This window comes from Platalea leucorodia, assembly GCF_965183815.1.
Source record: "Platalea leucorodia genome assembly, chromosome: 2".
Taxonomy (NCBI): Eukaryota; Metazoa; Chordata; class Aves; order Pelecaniformes; family Threskiornithidae; genus Platalea; species Platalea leucorodia.
The window spans coordinates 29,313,342-29,328,720 of NC_138824.1; the positions used below are offsets into that span (position 1 = coordinate 29,313,342).

At 39.0% G+C, this 15,379-nt stretch overlaps 1 protein-coding gene across 1 annotated transcript; it reads left to right on the forward strand.

Moving 5' to 3' along the window:
- Positions 1–640: 640 nt before the first annotated feature.
- Positions 641–14,182, forward strand: NEK3 (NIMA related kinase 3; the record flags this gene model as incomplete). The annotated part of the gene is made up of 16 exons (XM_082305021.1): positions 641–722; positions 1,838–2,067; positions 2,889–2,982; positions 3,201–3,298; positions 4,316–4,399; positions 5,043–5,110; positions 5,230–5,316; positions 6,429–6,483; positions 8,410–8,610; positions 8,958–9,027; positions 9,629–9,675; positions 10,574–10,673; positions 10,956–11,102; positions 12,234–12,368; positions 13,019–13,145; positions 14,116–14,182. The coding sequence occupies exons 2-16, from the start codon at positions 1,951–1,953 to the stop codon at positions 14,180–14,182; spliced, it is 1,497 nt and encodes a 498-aa protein (XP_082161147.1). The 5' UTR covers positions 641–722; positions 1,838–1,950.
- Positions 14,183–15,379: the final 1,197 nt, after the last annotated feature.

Consider the following 15,379-nt stretch of genomic DNA (forward strand, 5'->3'; position numbering starts at 1 on the left):
CGAGTGTTTCCATATCTTCAGTATGCAGAGTTTACGTGAACCGTGAGCTGTATCTGAGCATTCAGATTTGGTGTTAAACAGACTGGTCCTTACGGCTAGCTAGAATCTTATGTTTGCAGAAGGGGTGTGCTCTTTGCATCTAACAAGAGGCATCTAACGTGAGACCAAACTTTAAGTGTACTATTGCACTATGTTTTCTTCAAAGAACCCTCCTGAGCAAGTCCCAGTATCCGCTTGTACTACAAGGAGTAACACAGGATCAAACACGTCCCAGTCAGGACATGGTCTAGGCAGACATTTCTGTTTCTTTGTTGTGAAAGATTCAACTCCGCTGCATCTCAGGGAGCGTGTGCTGCTCGGGGCATCTGTGTCGTGACAGTTTATTGTTAATAAATACCGGGTATAAGCCCCATTTGCTTGCTCTGAGGAACAAAAGGGGAGAAGCCTCCAGGAAGCGCCGGGCCGCCAGCACCGCAAATGGCGCTGCTTCAGAGGCCGGGCGGGACCGGGGGCGCGGGCGGGGCAATCGCCCCGCCCGCGCCCCCGGTCCCGCCCGGCCTCTGAAGCAGCGCCGTCCTCCTTCCCGACCCTCCGCCCCCAGCCCCGCGTTGGGAGGCTGGCGGTGCTGCCCGGGCTCGGCGGCGGAGCGATCGCCGGTCCTCCCCGAGGGTCTTTCCTCAGGCGCCGGGCGGAGGCCTCGGCGGTTTGCGCGGGCCTCTGAGGTGAGTAGCGCCTCCGCGCCCTACGCCTTGAGGGCCCGGCGGGGCTTGAGGGGCTCAGGGCGGGTTTCGGCTTCCCCTCTGCAGGGAAACAGAGCCGTAGCCACCAGGTGTAACCGCTATTCATGCGAAGCACACACCGAGTGTGCCCGTTCCCCTGAAAACCACCATTTTTAGTCACTACTTAGGTGCTTTCAGAGTTTTCAAGTCAATCGACGTGTGTGTTTTGCAGGCTCAGAGTAAATCGGCATGTTTTCAGAAACTGTTAAGCCCTGAGATGCTTTCTAAAAACAACTCATCAGCCCATTAAAACGCTGTGTGCACACAAGTATATGCATAAAGTGATATTTGAATCGTGGATAACTAACTTAAAAGTACCAGCGTTTTAAAGAAAGCACACAGTCTGTAAATCCAGTGATAGGATGCGCGGGAGTGGTTCAAAGCTGCGCCCGGGGAGGTTTAGACTGGATATTAGGAAGCATTTCTTTACAGAGAGGGTGGTCAAACACTGGAACAGGCTTCCTAGAGAGGGGGTCGATGCCCCAAGCCTGTCGGTGTTTAAGGGGCATTTGGGCAATGCCCGTAATAACATGCGTTAACTGTTGGTCAGCCCTGCAGTGCTCAGGCAGTTGGACCAGGTGAGTTGTAGGTCCCTTCCAACTGAACTATTCTGTTCTATTCTACTCTAAATCTGCCAGTTTTTGAGTTTTTTTACACATAAACACTGGTAACTTTTTCCAGCTTGATCCTGCTTATGCTGTTTTAGGTGAGAATTGTCACTGGAAACTCGAAGCTTATTGTTTATATTGTTGTGCCTGTGAGTTTTGTTTAGTGTTACGAAGCCACCTGCAGAAGTGCAGGTAACAAAAAGAAGATGCTGAGTTGTAGGGCTATAATTTACATTTTCAAAGAGCTTTAGTATTCAAAATAAAAAAAAAAAAAATTGCAGAGCTACGCTATACGGTACTTTGCGTTGAACTTTCTGTAGGCCTCATTTTCAGCAAAATCACAGTAACAGTGGTTGGAATTGTATTTATGGTAATGCTGAACAGTTGTAGGTACCCACACTTATCACCCATTCTCGTTATTTCGTGGTTTGTTTTTTTTTTCTCATGCAGATTATATTAACAACAAATTTCAAAAAAATGAATCAAGGTCATGACAAAGTTTAGAAGATCATCCTGTGCAAGAGAGTGTTTGAAGAGAAGTGTTGGACCTAGGCTTATAAAGCATGGAAGGATACAAAGTGTTGAAAGTACTAGGAGAGGGATCCTTTGGCAGAGCTCTCCTAGTTCATCATAGAATCAGTGACCAGAAGTATGCAATGAAGGAAATAAGACTTCCTATGGTAATCATGATGCGTACATCACCTCACCCACCACTTAAATTTTTTAAAAAAAAAATCATAGTTCCGGATATATTTTTGAAACGCTGAACACTTTTGCTGAGAGTTTTGTGTATTAGACAGTTGTATGGTATGGCTACTATATAACTATGTCTGAGTCTATGTTGTTGATAATAAGTAAAGTAGCAAAATCTGATCTGTTTCAGAAAGTGTGTGGTTACATTTTGGGAAGTATAGCACATAGGAAGACACTTAGAATGAAACCCCTGTTCCTCCGATGCCCTTGGCTGGATTCCTGTTGATTTCACTAGAACGCAGATTTCATCTGCAATGCCTAATGAGGAAATTAGCCTCATATTATGGCTGGTAATCAGATATTCAGGTTACCTTCTCTGCACTTAGCTAACCAAAAAATCACAAAACGGGGGACGCTGGCTTTATCAAGGCTGAAGCTCAGTTAATACCTGGGCACTTGGCTTTATACCGAGTTCATGCAGTGTAGACCGTCAGCTGTTCCAAAGTCAGTATGTGCTGCTTTGTTATATAGTTCTGCATTTTTAAAACGGAAAAAGTAATTATCTGAAGTAGGAAAAGAGCCTCTCAAAAAAAAAAACCCAACAAATCCCAAAAAAAACGAAGAAGTCTTCAGCTAGTAATAAACCATAGATTAAAAAATGATGGGGTTTTCAAGGTTCTAAATGACTTCTTAAAATAACAGAAGAACAATTCTTAAAAATATTTTCCTTTTGGAAAGTGAGGTGCATCATGTGTATATATGAAAATCCGTTAGTGTGACATTTATATAAGTGTACTTACATTTTCAGTCTTCATCTGATGTAGAAAACTCTAGAAAGGAAGCAGTTCTTTTGGCTAAAATGAAACATCCAAATATCGTTGCATATAAAGAATCATTTGAAGGTAAATATAAAAACTTAAAATATCTTTATTTGTTTAAAGTTGCATACTCCTGAGGGATCAAGATTACTTTTTTTGTTTGTTTATAATACATGTTATAAACAAAAACATGTTTATTGTAATATATAACACATAGCATGTAGTTGGAGCTTTATAGTAAAAATAATACACTTACACCGCTAATGAAAATACTAATTATTCTTAAATTACCTAAAATTTAGCTGGTGGACATCTGTATATAGTGATGGAATATTGTGATGATGGAGACCTAATGCAAAAGATTAAACAGCAAAGAGGAAAGTTGTTCCCTGAAGATACGGTAAGAAAAGACATTGTTTTGAAGCAAGGACCTAGGAATCCTTTTTCATGTAAACTGAAGCACCCTGCATCGCATAAAACAAATTATAGATATACAAACACCTTGAAGTACCTTAAATGAAACAAAGACACTTACAGGTAGAATAGAAGCATTATTTCTTTGATAATTTCCAGCAGAACAAGATGAGAATTGGACTGAAAGGAATACAAAAGAAATTGCTGCCTATATCTGAGAATTGTGCAGGCAGTGTGAAAAACAGAGTCAGGTTTGCATGCATAAATTTATGCAATTAAGTAAGAATTTAACACAAACTTCAGCCAGAATTTAAAGCACAGTAAGAGGTACTGCAAATGAAAAGTAAATAAAGCACTCTGGTAAGATAAATGAAACTAGCCAGGAAGCTAAATGCTTGCATTTTATGTAGCAATTAAATGTTTAAACCATTCAGCAGGCATTAATTCCTTTTATCACAGAGGCTATAAAATTACTTGGGAGAAGGTCCAGACTACTTCCTGCCAGTTAGAAGCATCTCCATAATTGAAATGAAAAGACCAGAATCCTTACCTAATCCAATATTTAGATTGGCCAAGCATCTTTAAGAACTTTATTTTGTACTTCTAAAAAGAGCACATTTCCTTTTAGAAACAGTCTGTTATCTCAGTGTGGATTTTTTTGGTTTTTAATTTGAGAATTTACTATGGAATTGTAATTGACATGCTTTTAAAATGTCCATCAGATAAAGTGCCATGTAGTGACTCCCTAGCATCGCTATTGTTATGTATTATTAGGGTTTTCTAGACACAGGTAGCAAACATTCCTTCTGCCATGTTAAAATATACTTTATCTTAAAGAATTCAGTCTTTCATGCTGACTGGAGGCCATTGTGCTAGAGTTAACTTTTAACTCCCAGATATTCTGAACATGCTTTTTTTTCCTTTCTTGATGTTTTTTATCTATTAGTAAAGTATTCATTATATACAGCATTGAGCTGTTGTAACTTTTAGTTACTTTTTTCAGATCCTTCACTGGTTTGTGCAGATGTGCCTGGGTGTGAAGCACATTCATGATAAACGTGTATTGCACAGGGATATCAAATCCAAGGTGAACACAGCAAGTTTTGTTGCCATTAATAAACTCTTCTGCATGCAAAAGTTCAGCTCTCTCTTTCATAATTTCCTGTTACTGCTACATGCTGTGTTTTTCATTTAGGCTTAAGAATATGAAGTAAATTAAATTGTTGAGTGTGTGGGATGATGTAATATTGTGGGTGTAAACGTCATCTAAGTATAGCTATACCCTTCATATCCACACTGCTGATAGCGCCAATTGCTTGTGACAGACTACTTATAATTTAAAACAATAACAAAAGTATAGAACGTGTATGGAGTATGCAGTTTGTAAATACCTTGCCTCTCATTTTTTCTTTTTTACTCTTTTCCTAGCAGAAAGATAGAAATTCAGAAGAAAGCGTGACCTTAGTAGTTTGAGTACAGTATAGAGATAAAGGCATTTCTAAGCTCTGATTCTTCCTCTGCTACTGATGCTGGGGCTTTAGGTCCATATAACCTTTCCATCTCCCTTTAAACACAACATAGTTCTTAACTTTTTTTTGATAGATATTAGGAGAAGCAAATAAAAGGAAATATAAAATATCAGAAGTGATTGTCACTGTGTTTTTGTATATACAAACTACAGAAATGTTTCCTAAAAGAATATTTAAGTATGTCCTTCTTTTGAAATACAGAACGTCTTCCTCACTCAAAATGGAAAAGTCAAATTGGGAGATTTTGGATCTGCGCGCCTTCTTGCACAGTATGTGGATATCTCTGCTGATCTCAGTGGTGTAAAGTTTTATTTTACTATTGATAAATAGTACAGATCTCTTAAATAGTTACTTTTCATCTGGTGTTTCTTCTTTGTCATTTCAATAGTCCAGTGTCATATGCTTGCACATATGTGGGAACTCCTTATTACGTACCTCCAGAAATATGGGAAAGCATGCCATACAACAACAAAAGGTATTCGTGTTTTCAACGGTCACAAATAATGCCTGACTGATGTATGTCTTTTTATTGTTGCCTCAATCTGGCTTTGTGACTTATCCATGTTTGGGCTGGTGAAGATATTGAGCTGAGGAACATTTAGAAAGAGGTAATTACATTTTTTTTAAGATGAGCAGGCCTAAATTCCTCTTCCGTTAGGTAACTGAGTGTATAATATCTTTAGTCTTAGAAGTTTGAAAACTGGTGTGCAGACCTCTGTGCATCTGGGAGGGTAAATATATACATACAGGTACACACATGCGTATGTATGTATGTATGCACATATGTACGTATGTGTTTGTGTCTTTCGGCTGGTCTTGTTTTTTTGGCTGGTCTTATTTTTTAAGCTCTTCTTGCCAGTCCTGATGATAATGTAGGGATAATGGCTACAGAACTGATGACTTGGATTTATAGAGCCCAGTTATTACGGTCCTTACGCAAGAACTTCTGAGAGCATCTTGATAGTATGGTGTTTACAGCTTCCTCCCAGACTCCAAAATACTAAGCCATTTTATGTCTCCTCCCCTAGATCTGTTCTGTGACCCTAACTTGTACCTGAACCAAGTGACTCATTTTCCGCAGGAGGGAAGAAACCTTCTAGCGCTTAAGTTTTTTCTGCTTCTCTTGCAAGAAAGAGAAGCTTCTTGTGCAGGTGGCGGTACTTACTTTGGGTGGAAGATGAGAGTTTTTTTCTCAGTAGGAGAATTGTCATTGGCAAGGCCAGAATTCCAACTCTCAGAATTAGGATCGTGTGTCTGCCATCTGATGTTAAGGGCCATGGAATAGAAAGTCTTTGAAGCATGGAAGGATAAATATTATTGCAGCAAATTGCTTAGGAGACATTCTGGGAATAAAACGCCAACTACAACTGTATGACAATCATCCTTTTTTGCATCAGGGTGGGATAAAATAAGCAAGATCATTCCACTGGAGAGGTTAAGCACATAATTTTATTGTCTTTTATGGTTACTTACGTTTATTTTTAGTTTCTTCAGTTCATTTATGTACACATAATGAATTTAATGTTTTCTAGGCAGGATATTAAATTGTAATTTTTGGCTCAAAATTTCTCATCTTTATACCTACAGCGATATATGGTCTCTGGGATGTATTCTATATGAGCTGTGCACTCTTAGACATCCAGTAAGTATAGCTGCATTGCTATGAGAAAAGTTTTGGAATTCCTTAAAATTTAAGTAGCAGTTAGCTGTAGTTTGATGGATTCACAGCCAATTATTTATTTGACTGACGTGTTCACTGCTGCTTCTGAAAGACGGAAGTATTGCTCCACCCTTCCCATCCCTCCTCCACTACATGCCTTCTGTTTTTTCAGTAGCTCTTGGACCTCTTGGACCCTTCTGTGAAACACTCAATTTTCTAAATTGTTAGAAAAAAATATTTTTTTTCTTTCTTGGTCCATTTTCTTCAATATTAGTGAGGTGATCTGGGGCTTTTTTAAGGAGTCCAGCAGGTGCCAGTCTGGTTCCAGATATCTGCAGGGATGTTGCAATAAACATTGTGTTTTACAGCGTCAAGATGATCACTAAAGATGGAGGCAAGGATACTCAAAATCTTTGCTAAAGAGCATACGTTGTATGCAAGTATAGCAAAATATAGTAAGCAATAAGCAGTTTTGTACCTCGCATCAGTGATACACCTGTTTGCTTATTCTTCAAATCAAAGTCCAAGTACTGTCCTGTTGGGACAGTGGGAACCTTGATGGATGGTTCTGTCTCTCTGTTATTTCTGGGACACTGTCTTTTGCAGTGTTGATGCTATGTTTCCTATGTGTTAACTTCCTCTGGCTTCTGTATAGAGACACGTGGCTAACACGAGAGCCTTTGTCAGGATATGTTTGTTTTGCAAGAAAATGAGATCATCCTAATTTGAGGTCATTTTGTCTTAGTTTTTTATAAGCAGCAGATTCATTTTATCTCAGCTAATGCAGCTGCAACTGCTAGCAGTACAAGAGTTTAGGAGTCTATACTGTACGTGACTGAGTGATAAAGGAGTCTGTGCATAGGTGTGTGTTAGCCTAAGCAGGTCTGTGGCAAGGCTTTGGCAGCGTCACAGCTATTCAGGCAGTACTCGGAGCTGGGATCCCAAGGAGTGGAGCATTCTTCCCTTTTCAGTGGCAATGAAACGTTATGATGTGTCTGTTTTCATGTGATGGTCACATATGTTCTTGCATAATCTGTCGGAGGTGATACAAAAGGATGCCACACGCCGCAGATGCTTGGCACTCTGCAGCCAAGCCAGTTGCGGGTACCAAAAGAAAGCTGGTTTTCCATGGAGATAGAAGTTCTCAGCCATTTTAGCTCAGGCTGTTTCCATCCATGGTTATAGCTGTCCCCGCTGACATTGCAGCCTCTGATGATTTGTACTTGGAAGCAGTGATTCCTGACTGAAGATTGGTTAACAGTTAGCTGAGAAAAGTAACAACTTCAGCCATTTCATGTAGATTTGCAAGAGGATATTTGTGCCTTGCTAGGCTACTTTTGACGATTATTTTTTTTTAAATCGAAGTCTGCATCTTTCCTGGCTTACGATTTCACTCTTGCAGTTTGATTCTGATCTCAAGTATATGAAGTAAAGGACACTAAGATGATCCAAATTTTCTCAATGCTATATTCCTACAAAAATAAAATTTGAACAATCCTAAATTTACAGGAGTAACTCCCACCTGCTTTCCAGTTGTACAGGTTATTGTTTGCAATGCCCATTATGATCTGTTTTTAGTCAAACTTTGTATGCAAACTGTGATGTTTTCATTCTCAGCGAATTCTGTTTCTGTCATTGTTAATATAAATAAATGCTTATGTATTAGCCCTACAAAATGTAAAAGAAAGTTACTGATGTGTTCACTCAGGGTCATTATTCCACACCTCTGAACTAGAGCCCTGAAACTGTCAAACTGGGAGCCAAATCAGTACGGTAATAGGGAGCCTACATAGATACCTACCATGCATTGTTATATACTAAATGTTAAAGTTGCTCTTAAATTATGTCAGCTTCTTTTTACCTTATGCTTAAACTCTCTGCTCTAATGTTCATTTGTTTTTAATGCAGTTTCAAGCCAATAGCTGGAAACATCTCATCCTTAAGATATGCAAAGGGTCCTACAATCCACTACCATCTCACTATTCCTATGAACTTCATTACTTAATAAAACAGATGTTTAAGAGAAATCCCCAGAATCGTCCATCAGCCAATACTATTCTTGCAAGAGGTTACTTAACCAAGCTTATAAAAAATTGTTTGCCTTCTGAGGTACGGTATATTCTTTGTCTCTAGATTTAAACAGTAGTATCTACATTTTAGATACCAAATCAGTTTCTTTTGTTGTTTGTTAGTGTTTAACAATATGAAATGTAGTGTTGTGTAGGTCCTACTCTGAAAACCATAAACACCATTGTAGACTTCTCAGAAAACTGAGTTTTTAGAAGGGTTTGTTTTGAAAATAAAAGTTGAATATTGACATGACGTTGCTAAAATTAGATATTGTTAGCTGTACGAGTGCTTTTGCGTAGTAAGTCTATTTTTAACAAATAGCATATACAATAATTTGAGAAAGTTTAAAATGGTACAGTACTTGCATCTCTTCATACACATTCCAGATGACAGATGAGTTTGAGCAGGTATTAAGGGAAGCCAAGAAACATGAAGGCAATGCAGCAAGACCAAAGGGTAAGTTGGCAACATTTTTCTTGATGTAAGGAGTGACAAAATGACTAGGAATTGTACGATCTTAAATACTGCTATAAAGCATTAGTATTATATGTTTAAATCTACTTCTAATTATTTCAAAATCTAATATTATTGAACTTGTATGGAAAAATGCTTGAAGGGCGTAAATTATATTCCAGCACGAGAAGTACAGTGCAGAGCTGCAATACATACATTGTAAGTCTCAAGACTTGTGCTAGAATTAAACATTTGGATTTTAAAATAAGCAAAACTTTTAGCTGTTGCGTATATTTTAAATATGACAGAGCTTTCTTTCCCAGAATATGGTGAAGCAAGTTATTTTCATTATTTAATTTTTAGAGAGAATGTTGGATTTTTTCTTCTGCATAAATATAGCTACACCAAAATTTGTGCACATTTGGAACTGAATAGTAGAGGGACTCCCTGTTGAGAATCAGCTGTGTTGACAGAAGTGTGAAGAAGCTTTCCCATAATTTTCATTGCTTGTTCAGTGACATTGCTGTCATACTTCTGGAATATCACTTCACCACAAATGTTTGCTAAATGTATTAACTCTTGAACCTGTTCCTTAATGTATCAGGTAATGTCATGGCTGGTGGAAGCTCAAATAATAAGAAAGAAAATAGGGTAAGTATTCAAATATAAATATAATATTTGTATCTTAGTAATTTAGAATGTTCTGTATTATAGAAAAGTTCATGTGGAAAATTATTAGTTTGCTAAACCATAGAGCAGCCTACTAGGTCAGCTGTCATCTGTCTTCAAATCGCAGAGTTTTCCTGTGCATTTCCCACCACTGTAACTTTTTGGTGCTTCCCACATTTAGTTTAGTCCCAAAGTGGATTTCCTTGGAGCCCTCTCAAAAAATGACCCAAAAAAAGCCTTCTCCTGTTTTTCTAAGTTTTGGGATACTGCAAAAAATTGATGCATTTTCTTTGCTTTAGGGACACATTTTGAACAGGCTGCTGTGGAAACAGTCTAGTCTGGACATAATTCTCACTAGGTTTTAGGGCCCATGTTGAGATTTCAGGTGAGGAGAATTAAGTCACAGGTGGCCAAGAAGTCACCTGTGGGTACATTATAGCACAGCCTGGCTCAACCAGATTGAGTATATTTTTCAAAACATGCTGCCAGTAGGGCATATTTTTTTTCTTTTAATAGACCTGTCAATCTGAGAAGCTTCATATTTGGGTGCATCTTGTTTTCCCTGGGAATAGGACTTATTTATATTGCTACTGTTCTTAAATGTAAAAAAATAAAACCACAAATTGTATCAAGTGACTACATATGTGCTTAGCTTCAAAAACTGAGATTGTCTGTCAAAAAAGGGCACACTGTGAAATGCAGTGCAATAATAGATACAGTGCAATTGCAATTGGCTTCATGGTGTCAGTGCTTTAGTTTTCAGATCCTTAGGCCAGCCATTTAATAGCAAAACTAAAATAATTAATGCCATGTTAATACTACTGCTCTGTTTTTCTCGACAATAAGGGTAATGACTAATACAGTCTTTATTCTTTTAAAGCAAAGTAAAGATGAAAGCAAGCACAGCCCCTTAGAAAGGAAAAAACCTACTAAGGATTTGAGTGAAAGCACGAAGGAAGAAAGGAAATCTGATGAAGAGGGTAAGAAAACCATGCCGCTGTCTGTTATTTCTGCAGTATATTGTTTCTTACTGCTCATCTGAGATTTAAAAAAAAAAAAATCTTGGCCAAAGTGTTAAAAAATAACTGTTTGAAAACATTTGGTATAGAGGAAATGTATGGGGAACTCTTACCAAGTTCAGACTTGTACCCACAGAATCAAATGTCACTGTTAGTGAAGTGCTGTACGCTTAGAACTAGTTTGCATGGACAGAGAATAAAGTTAGATGCTGGTTATCATCTTTTTTTTTGTTGCAATTACAGCAGAAACTTCTAACGTCCTCCCAGGAATTACTGATCTGTCACATCCCCATAGGAGGCAATGGGAAAAGAGGATATCCAATACTGTAGTGGATGTCCTGGAAAATGCGCCCTTGCTTTCTTCCAGTTTTACAGCTGAAGAGGCTAAAAGTAAGAGTTAATTAAATGTGGTTTTAATTCACGTAATATCAGTGGTTCTTTACAGGTTTCAAAAGCCAAAACTTCACAGGGCATATTTAAAATGATGTAAAAATAATTTTTAAAAATTTCATTAACAGACACTCAAAAAGTCCACTGTGTTGAAGATAATTTCTTAGTGGTCTTGTGTGACAGAAAGATTGCAGAGTGATGAAAGCCACCGATAATATTAACAACCCTAAAATGATAATCATCGCTAAGAAATTATCCTATCAACCCTCCTCTTAATATGCCATTTGTGGGGGTAACACTGAGGAATTCATTTGATGCAGAATGCAGCTGCGTGTCTTTCAGGTACGGCGTACTATTGGGAGCATATAACATCCATACCTCTACTTCTGTTGTCATTTAACATACAGATAATGCCACTGAGGAGAACTATTAATGATGTACCTCAGATGTGAGGCAGACATTCTTCTTCCACATCAACAGCTTTTAATTAGAACACTTAACATAGGGTTTCTTCTGAAAAACGTTTCAATTTTAAAATGCCCCACGCTGTATGCGATTGTTACAATTATTTCATGTGATTATGGGTATGCATTCTAACTAAATATGAATAGATGCTATTGAAATAAATAATCAAGATGTGAGTAGTCAGAAAATTCCCAAGCTGTGGTAGGAATGTTACATGATAATTATATGCAGGGCAAGGGAAGAGGACAGAAGAATGCATGTATTTAGGTGATCTGCTATTAAAGGCATTTAGGTATTTAGGTGTTTTGCTATTAAACGTGTTTAGGTATTTAGGCGTTCTGCTATTAAAAGGCACAAAAATGGCCACAGGCTCCATTTTGTGAGATTTACAGAGCCACCAAATAAGCTTGCAGAGACTCTGACTCTGCACACCCCTCAGCCGGTTTCTGCTGGCTCCCTGCTAGCAGAAGGCTCCACTGTGGCCTTCTGTAATTTTCTTTCCTGTTGATGCTGATAGTGTCAACCTCAGCATGTTGAGAGGTCAGCAGTGCTACAGGTGGAAACAGCTGGACTCTTCCTGTATTTCTCTCTTGAATGTGATCTTTGCAATCCACACTGCTACTGTAATTTTGTCTAAGTAGTATTTATTAATGATTTTATACCTAGGTGGCCGCGTTATAAACTACAGTGAAAATAAGCCCCGTAAGCAGTGGAACAAGGAAACTCCTCAGACTCTGATGAACATTCTCAGTAACGCAGATGTCAGCTTAGCATTTAAAACATACACGATTTATAAAACAGGTAAATCCCCAGTTTGCAGGGAAACATTTTTGCAAACAGGTTTATTAATAAAGGCTTTTTTTTTTTTTCCATACATAGCCCCTATGTGTAGAGCTTGTGCACTTGAGTTTATGTCACAACAGGCTGTTTTGGTTTTTTTAAAGTTTGCCAAATGAAATGTGGGTTTACAAAAATCCAAGCTGAGAATTTATGAGCGATTGTACATCTCTTTATGAAGAACTTTCACTTGCAGCTCAATAGCTGAACGAGGTTGTGACGTAAATGCAGCGACGGCAGAGCCATGCAGCCTCCATCCTGCTAAGCGGCCTGCTGCATGCGTTAGGGAGGTGCAATAAATAGGCTGTAGCCCCATCGGGTAAATCCACCTTCACTAAGTCGGTACTGCCCTCCTTTGAAGACAAGATGGTAAGATGGCACAGCAAAAGATAACTGTAGTCTTTCGATGTGCATGGCCACAGTCATAAATACTGGTTCTGCACTTCGGTTGCGTTATTAGTTTATCTCCCCTGTTAAAATAGATCACAGCTTGTACTGGAATCTGCTAAGAACTGGGGACAAATTATAAATACAATATAGTCTTTCTATTCTTAATAATTTTATTTTTAAAATTAAAGGATTTTGGTGACATTTTCACTTTTATACTTTCAAAGCTTCTGAAAATATATTTAGAGGTCCGCTTTCTGATGAAACTGAAGCATCTGATGAAGTAGATGGTGAACATGAAGCTATTGTCATAGATCCTGAGAGACTTGAGCCTAGATCTGATGAAGATGACACGTATGTCCAAATGACATCCTTGCATGTTTGTTCTCTTTGGTTCCTTAAAGTGATTTTTCCAAAAGACATTCCCCTGAAAAAAAAAATCAGTATTTTTTTCAGCATCTAAATCCATCCCTCTCTTACATAATGACTTTAAAATTTAGTAACATTTGATATCTGATATCTGATTTGATATCAGGTTTTCTTTGCTATATTTATAGTTATTGATGGTGTTGAGATTAAACAGGTTGCTTGTTATCAGCAGATTGTTTTTGCTGATGACTTTGCAAAAGTGAAAGCATGAGATGAAATTAGATCCACAGCGCAAAACCTTCTTGCGTGAAACGTCGTTGTACTCTGACCTTGAAATCAGCTAACCAGTGGCAAATCCACTGGCCTAGCGGTATGTTTGCTGTATTTGCGTATTATTCTTCCTGCTCTTTCATGCATAGCGCAACAAAATCACTCTGGTACCTACTTATTGAGACATATTTGTAGAAACTTTTTAACTTCTATGTTCTGTTTATGTTAGTGACCCACTTTGCCTGTTTTTGAAAGAGCAGAGTGTGCATCAACAGATTCTGAACAGAAATACTGTATTTTGTAGATGGTGTGTATGTTTTGGGGGGGTTTCTTGGAATCTCAGAATCTCAGTTTATGTCATCGTTTATTTTTGTGGCACTTGGGAGATGAACTACTTAGGCATGTATTACTGCAGTTCAGCTGCAAGCTGTTAGTATCAACACATTTGCAGTCTTTTAGTGTATGCGTTTGGTTTTGCTTTTGATAAAACTTATTTGGGTAAATTCAAAAGAGAAATCCTATTGGTTCCTTAATCACAATGGTGCAGGAAATAAGTCTCTCGTGTTGATATTTTTAACGTAATTTCTCCTAGTTGTAGGGTAATTTTAGGGGGGGAAAAAAGCAAACAAAGATTTATAAAGTTGTATTTTGCTTTGCAAAATAATATTCTGAAATCTATTTTTAGGGACTTTGAGGAAGATGACCCAGACTGGGTGTCGGAACTGAAAACGGTATTGAAACACTGTGACTGAAAACTTGAATTTACCTATAATAACTGAACTTAGGCTTACCAATATTTATAATCCACATCATTGTTGTTAATAGTTGTAGTTATTAATAAAATTATTTCAGTCAAAAAATTCTGAGTGTGCATGTTTTCTTTATCACAAAACTGTGGGTGAAAAATGCTTAACAAACCTTTTTAGCTAGAACACCTGCAAATAACTAAAGAAGTCTACATACTAAATGTATTTGGAGTTGGTAATTTTGTAGAAATGTTCAGTCAAAAGCATTAGTGCTAATAGCATTGTTCACATTGCCCCCTTGTCATATTTCAAAGAGATGGTGTTAACGCTATGAGAGCCTGTAACGCTTTTCTTCCTGACTGCATACTGAAATACTACGTAGTAGGAGTAACTGATCTCGCCTGACGGGCATATTATGGAAAACATTTAGCTATGCTACTAGCTATGCTAAATGTTTGAAGCTTTAGTTCATGCAGTTATTAATTCTCTGAAAACTCTGGCGGCTGAGAGTTTGCCTTAATTACTTCCGTAAAAAGGTTTTTATAGATGCCGTTGCATGTGTGAAAGCAGCTGATTTGTTCATAAATAAGGACGAATTTTCCGATGTTGGTAAGGAGCCACACTTCTGCTGCAGACAGCGTTATGGGCAACATCGTGTTTGGCCTCTGCGCTGGCGACTGGGTACTGAACATTCATTGTACAAGAGGAGCATGGCAGGGGAGAGCAGAAACGCTCTCAGCAGACTTCTCCTGGGGAAGCTGTTCTGGATGGCGTCCCTGTAATAGATAATATTAGAGAATAATAAATGCGAGAAGCTTTAGGAAATTCGTAGTTTTGGTACGGAGCCATTTCGTACCGCGCCTCCCGTGCTGCACACAGGCTGGTACCCAAGGCTCGGCTGGTACTCGAGGCTCTGCCAAGGATTCAAGAACTCGAGGCAGCCGAGTTTTGTTTTGGGCCGCCCCACTCCTGTCACTGACCACCCAGCGCAGGAGACGCTGGCCGCGGGAGGAAGGTGCGGTCTGCCGGAGGGAAGGGCGGCTGCCGCCGCTCCGGGGCTTCAAACGCCACACCTCCGCCGGGGGGTGCGGAGCCCGGGCCGGGCTCCTCCTCCTGCCCGCGGGGGCTGCGGAGGCGGCGGGGCGCACGCAGGTATCGCGTCCCCCGGCGGCGGGCCGGGCCGGGTCTGGTCTGGCCCAGCCG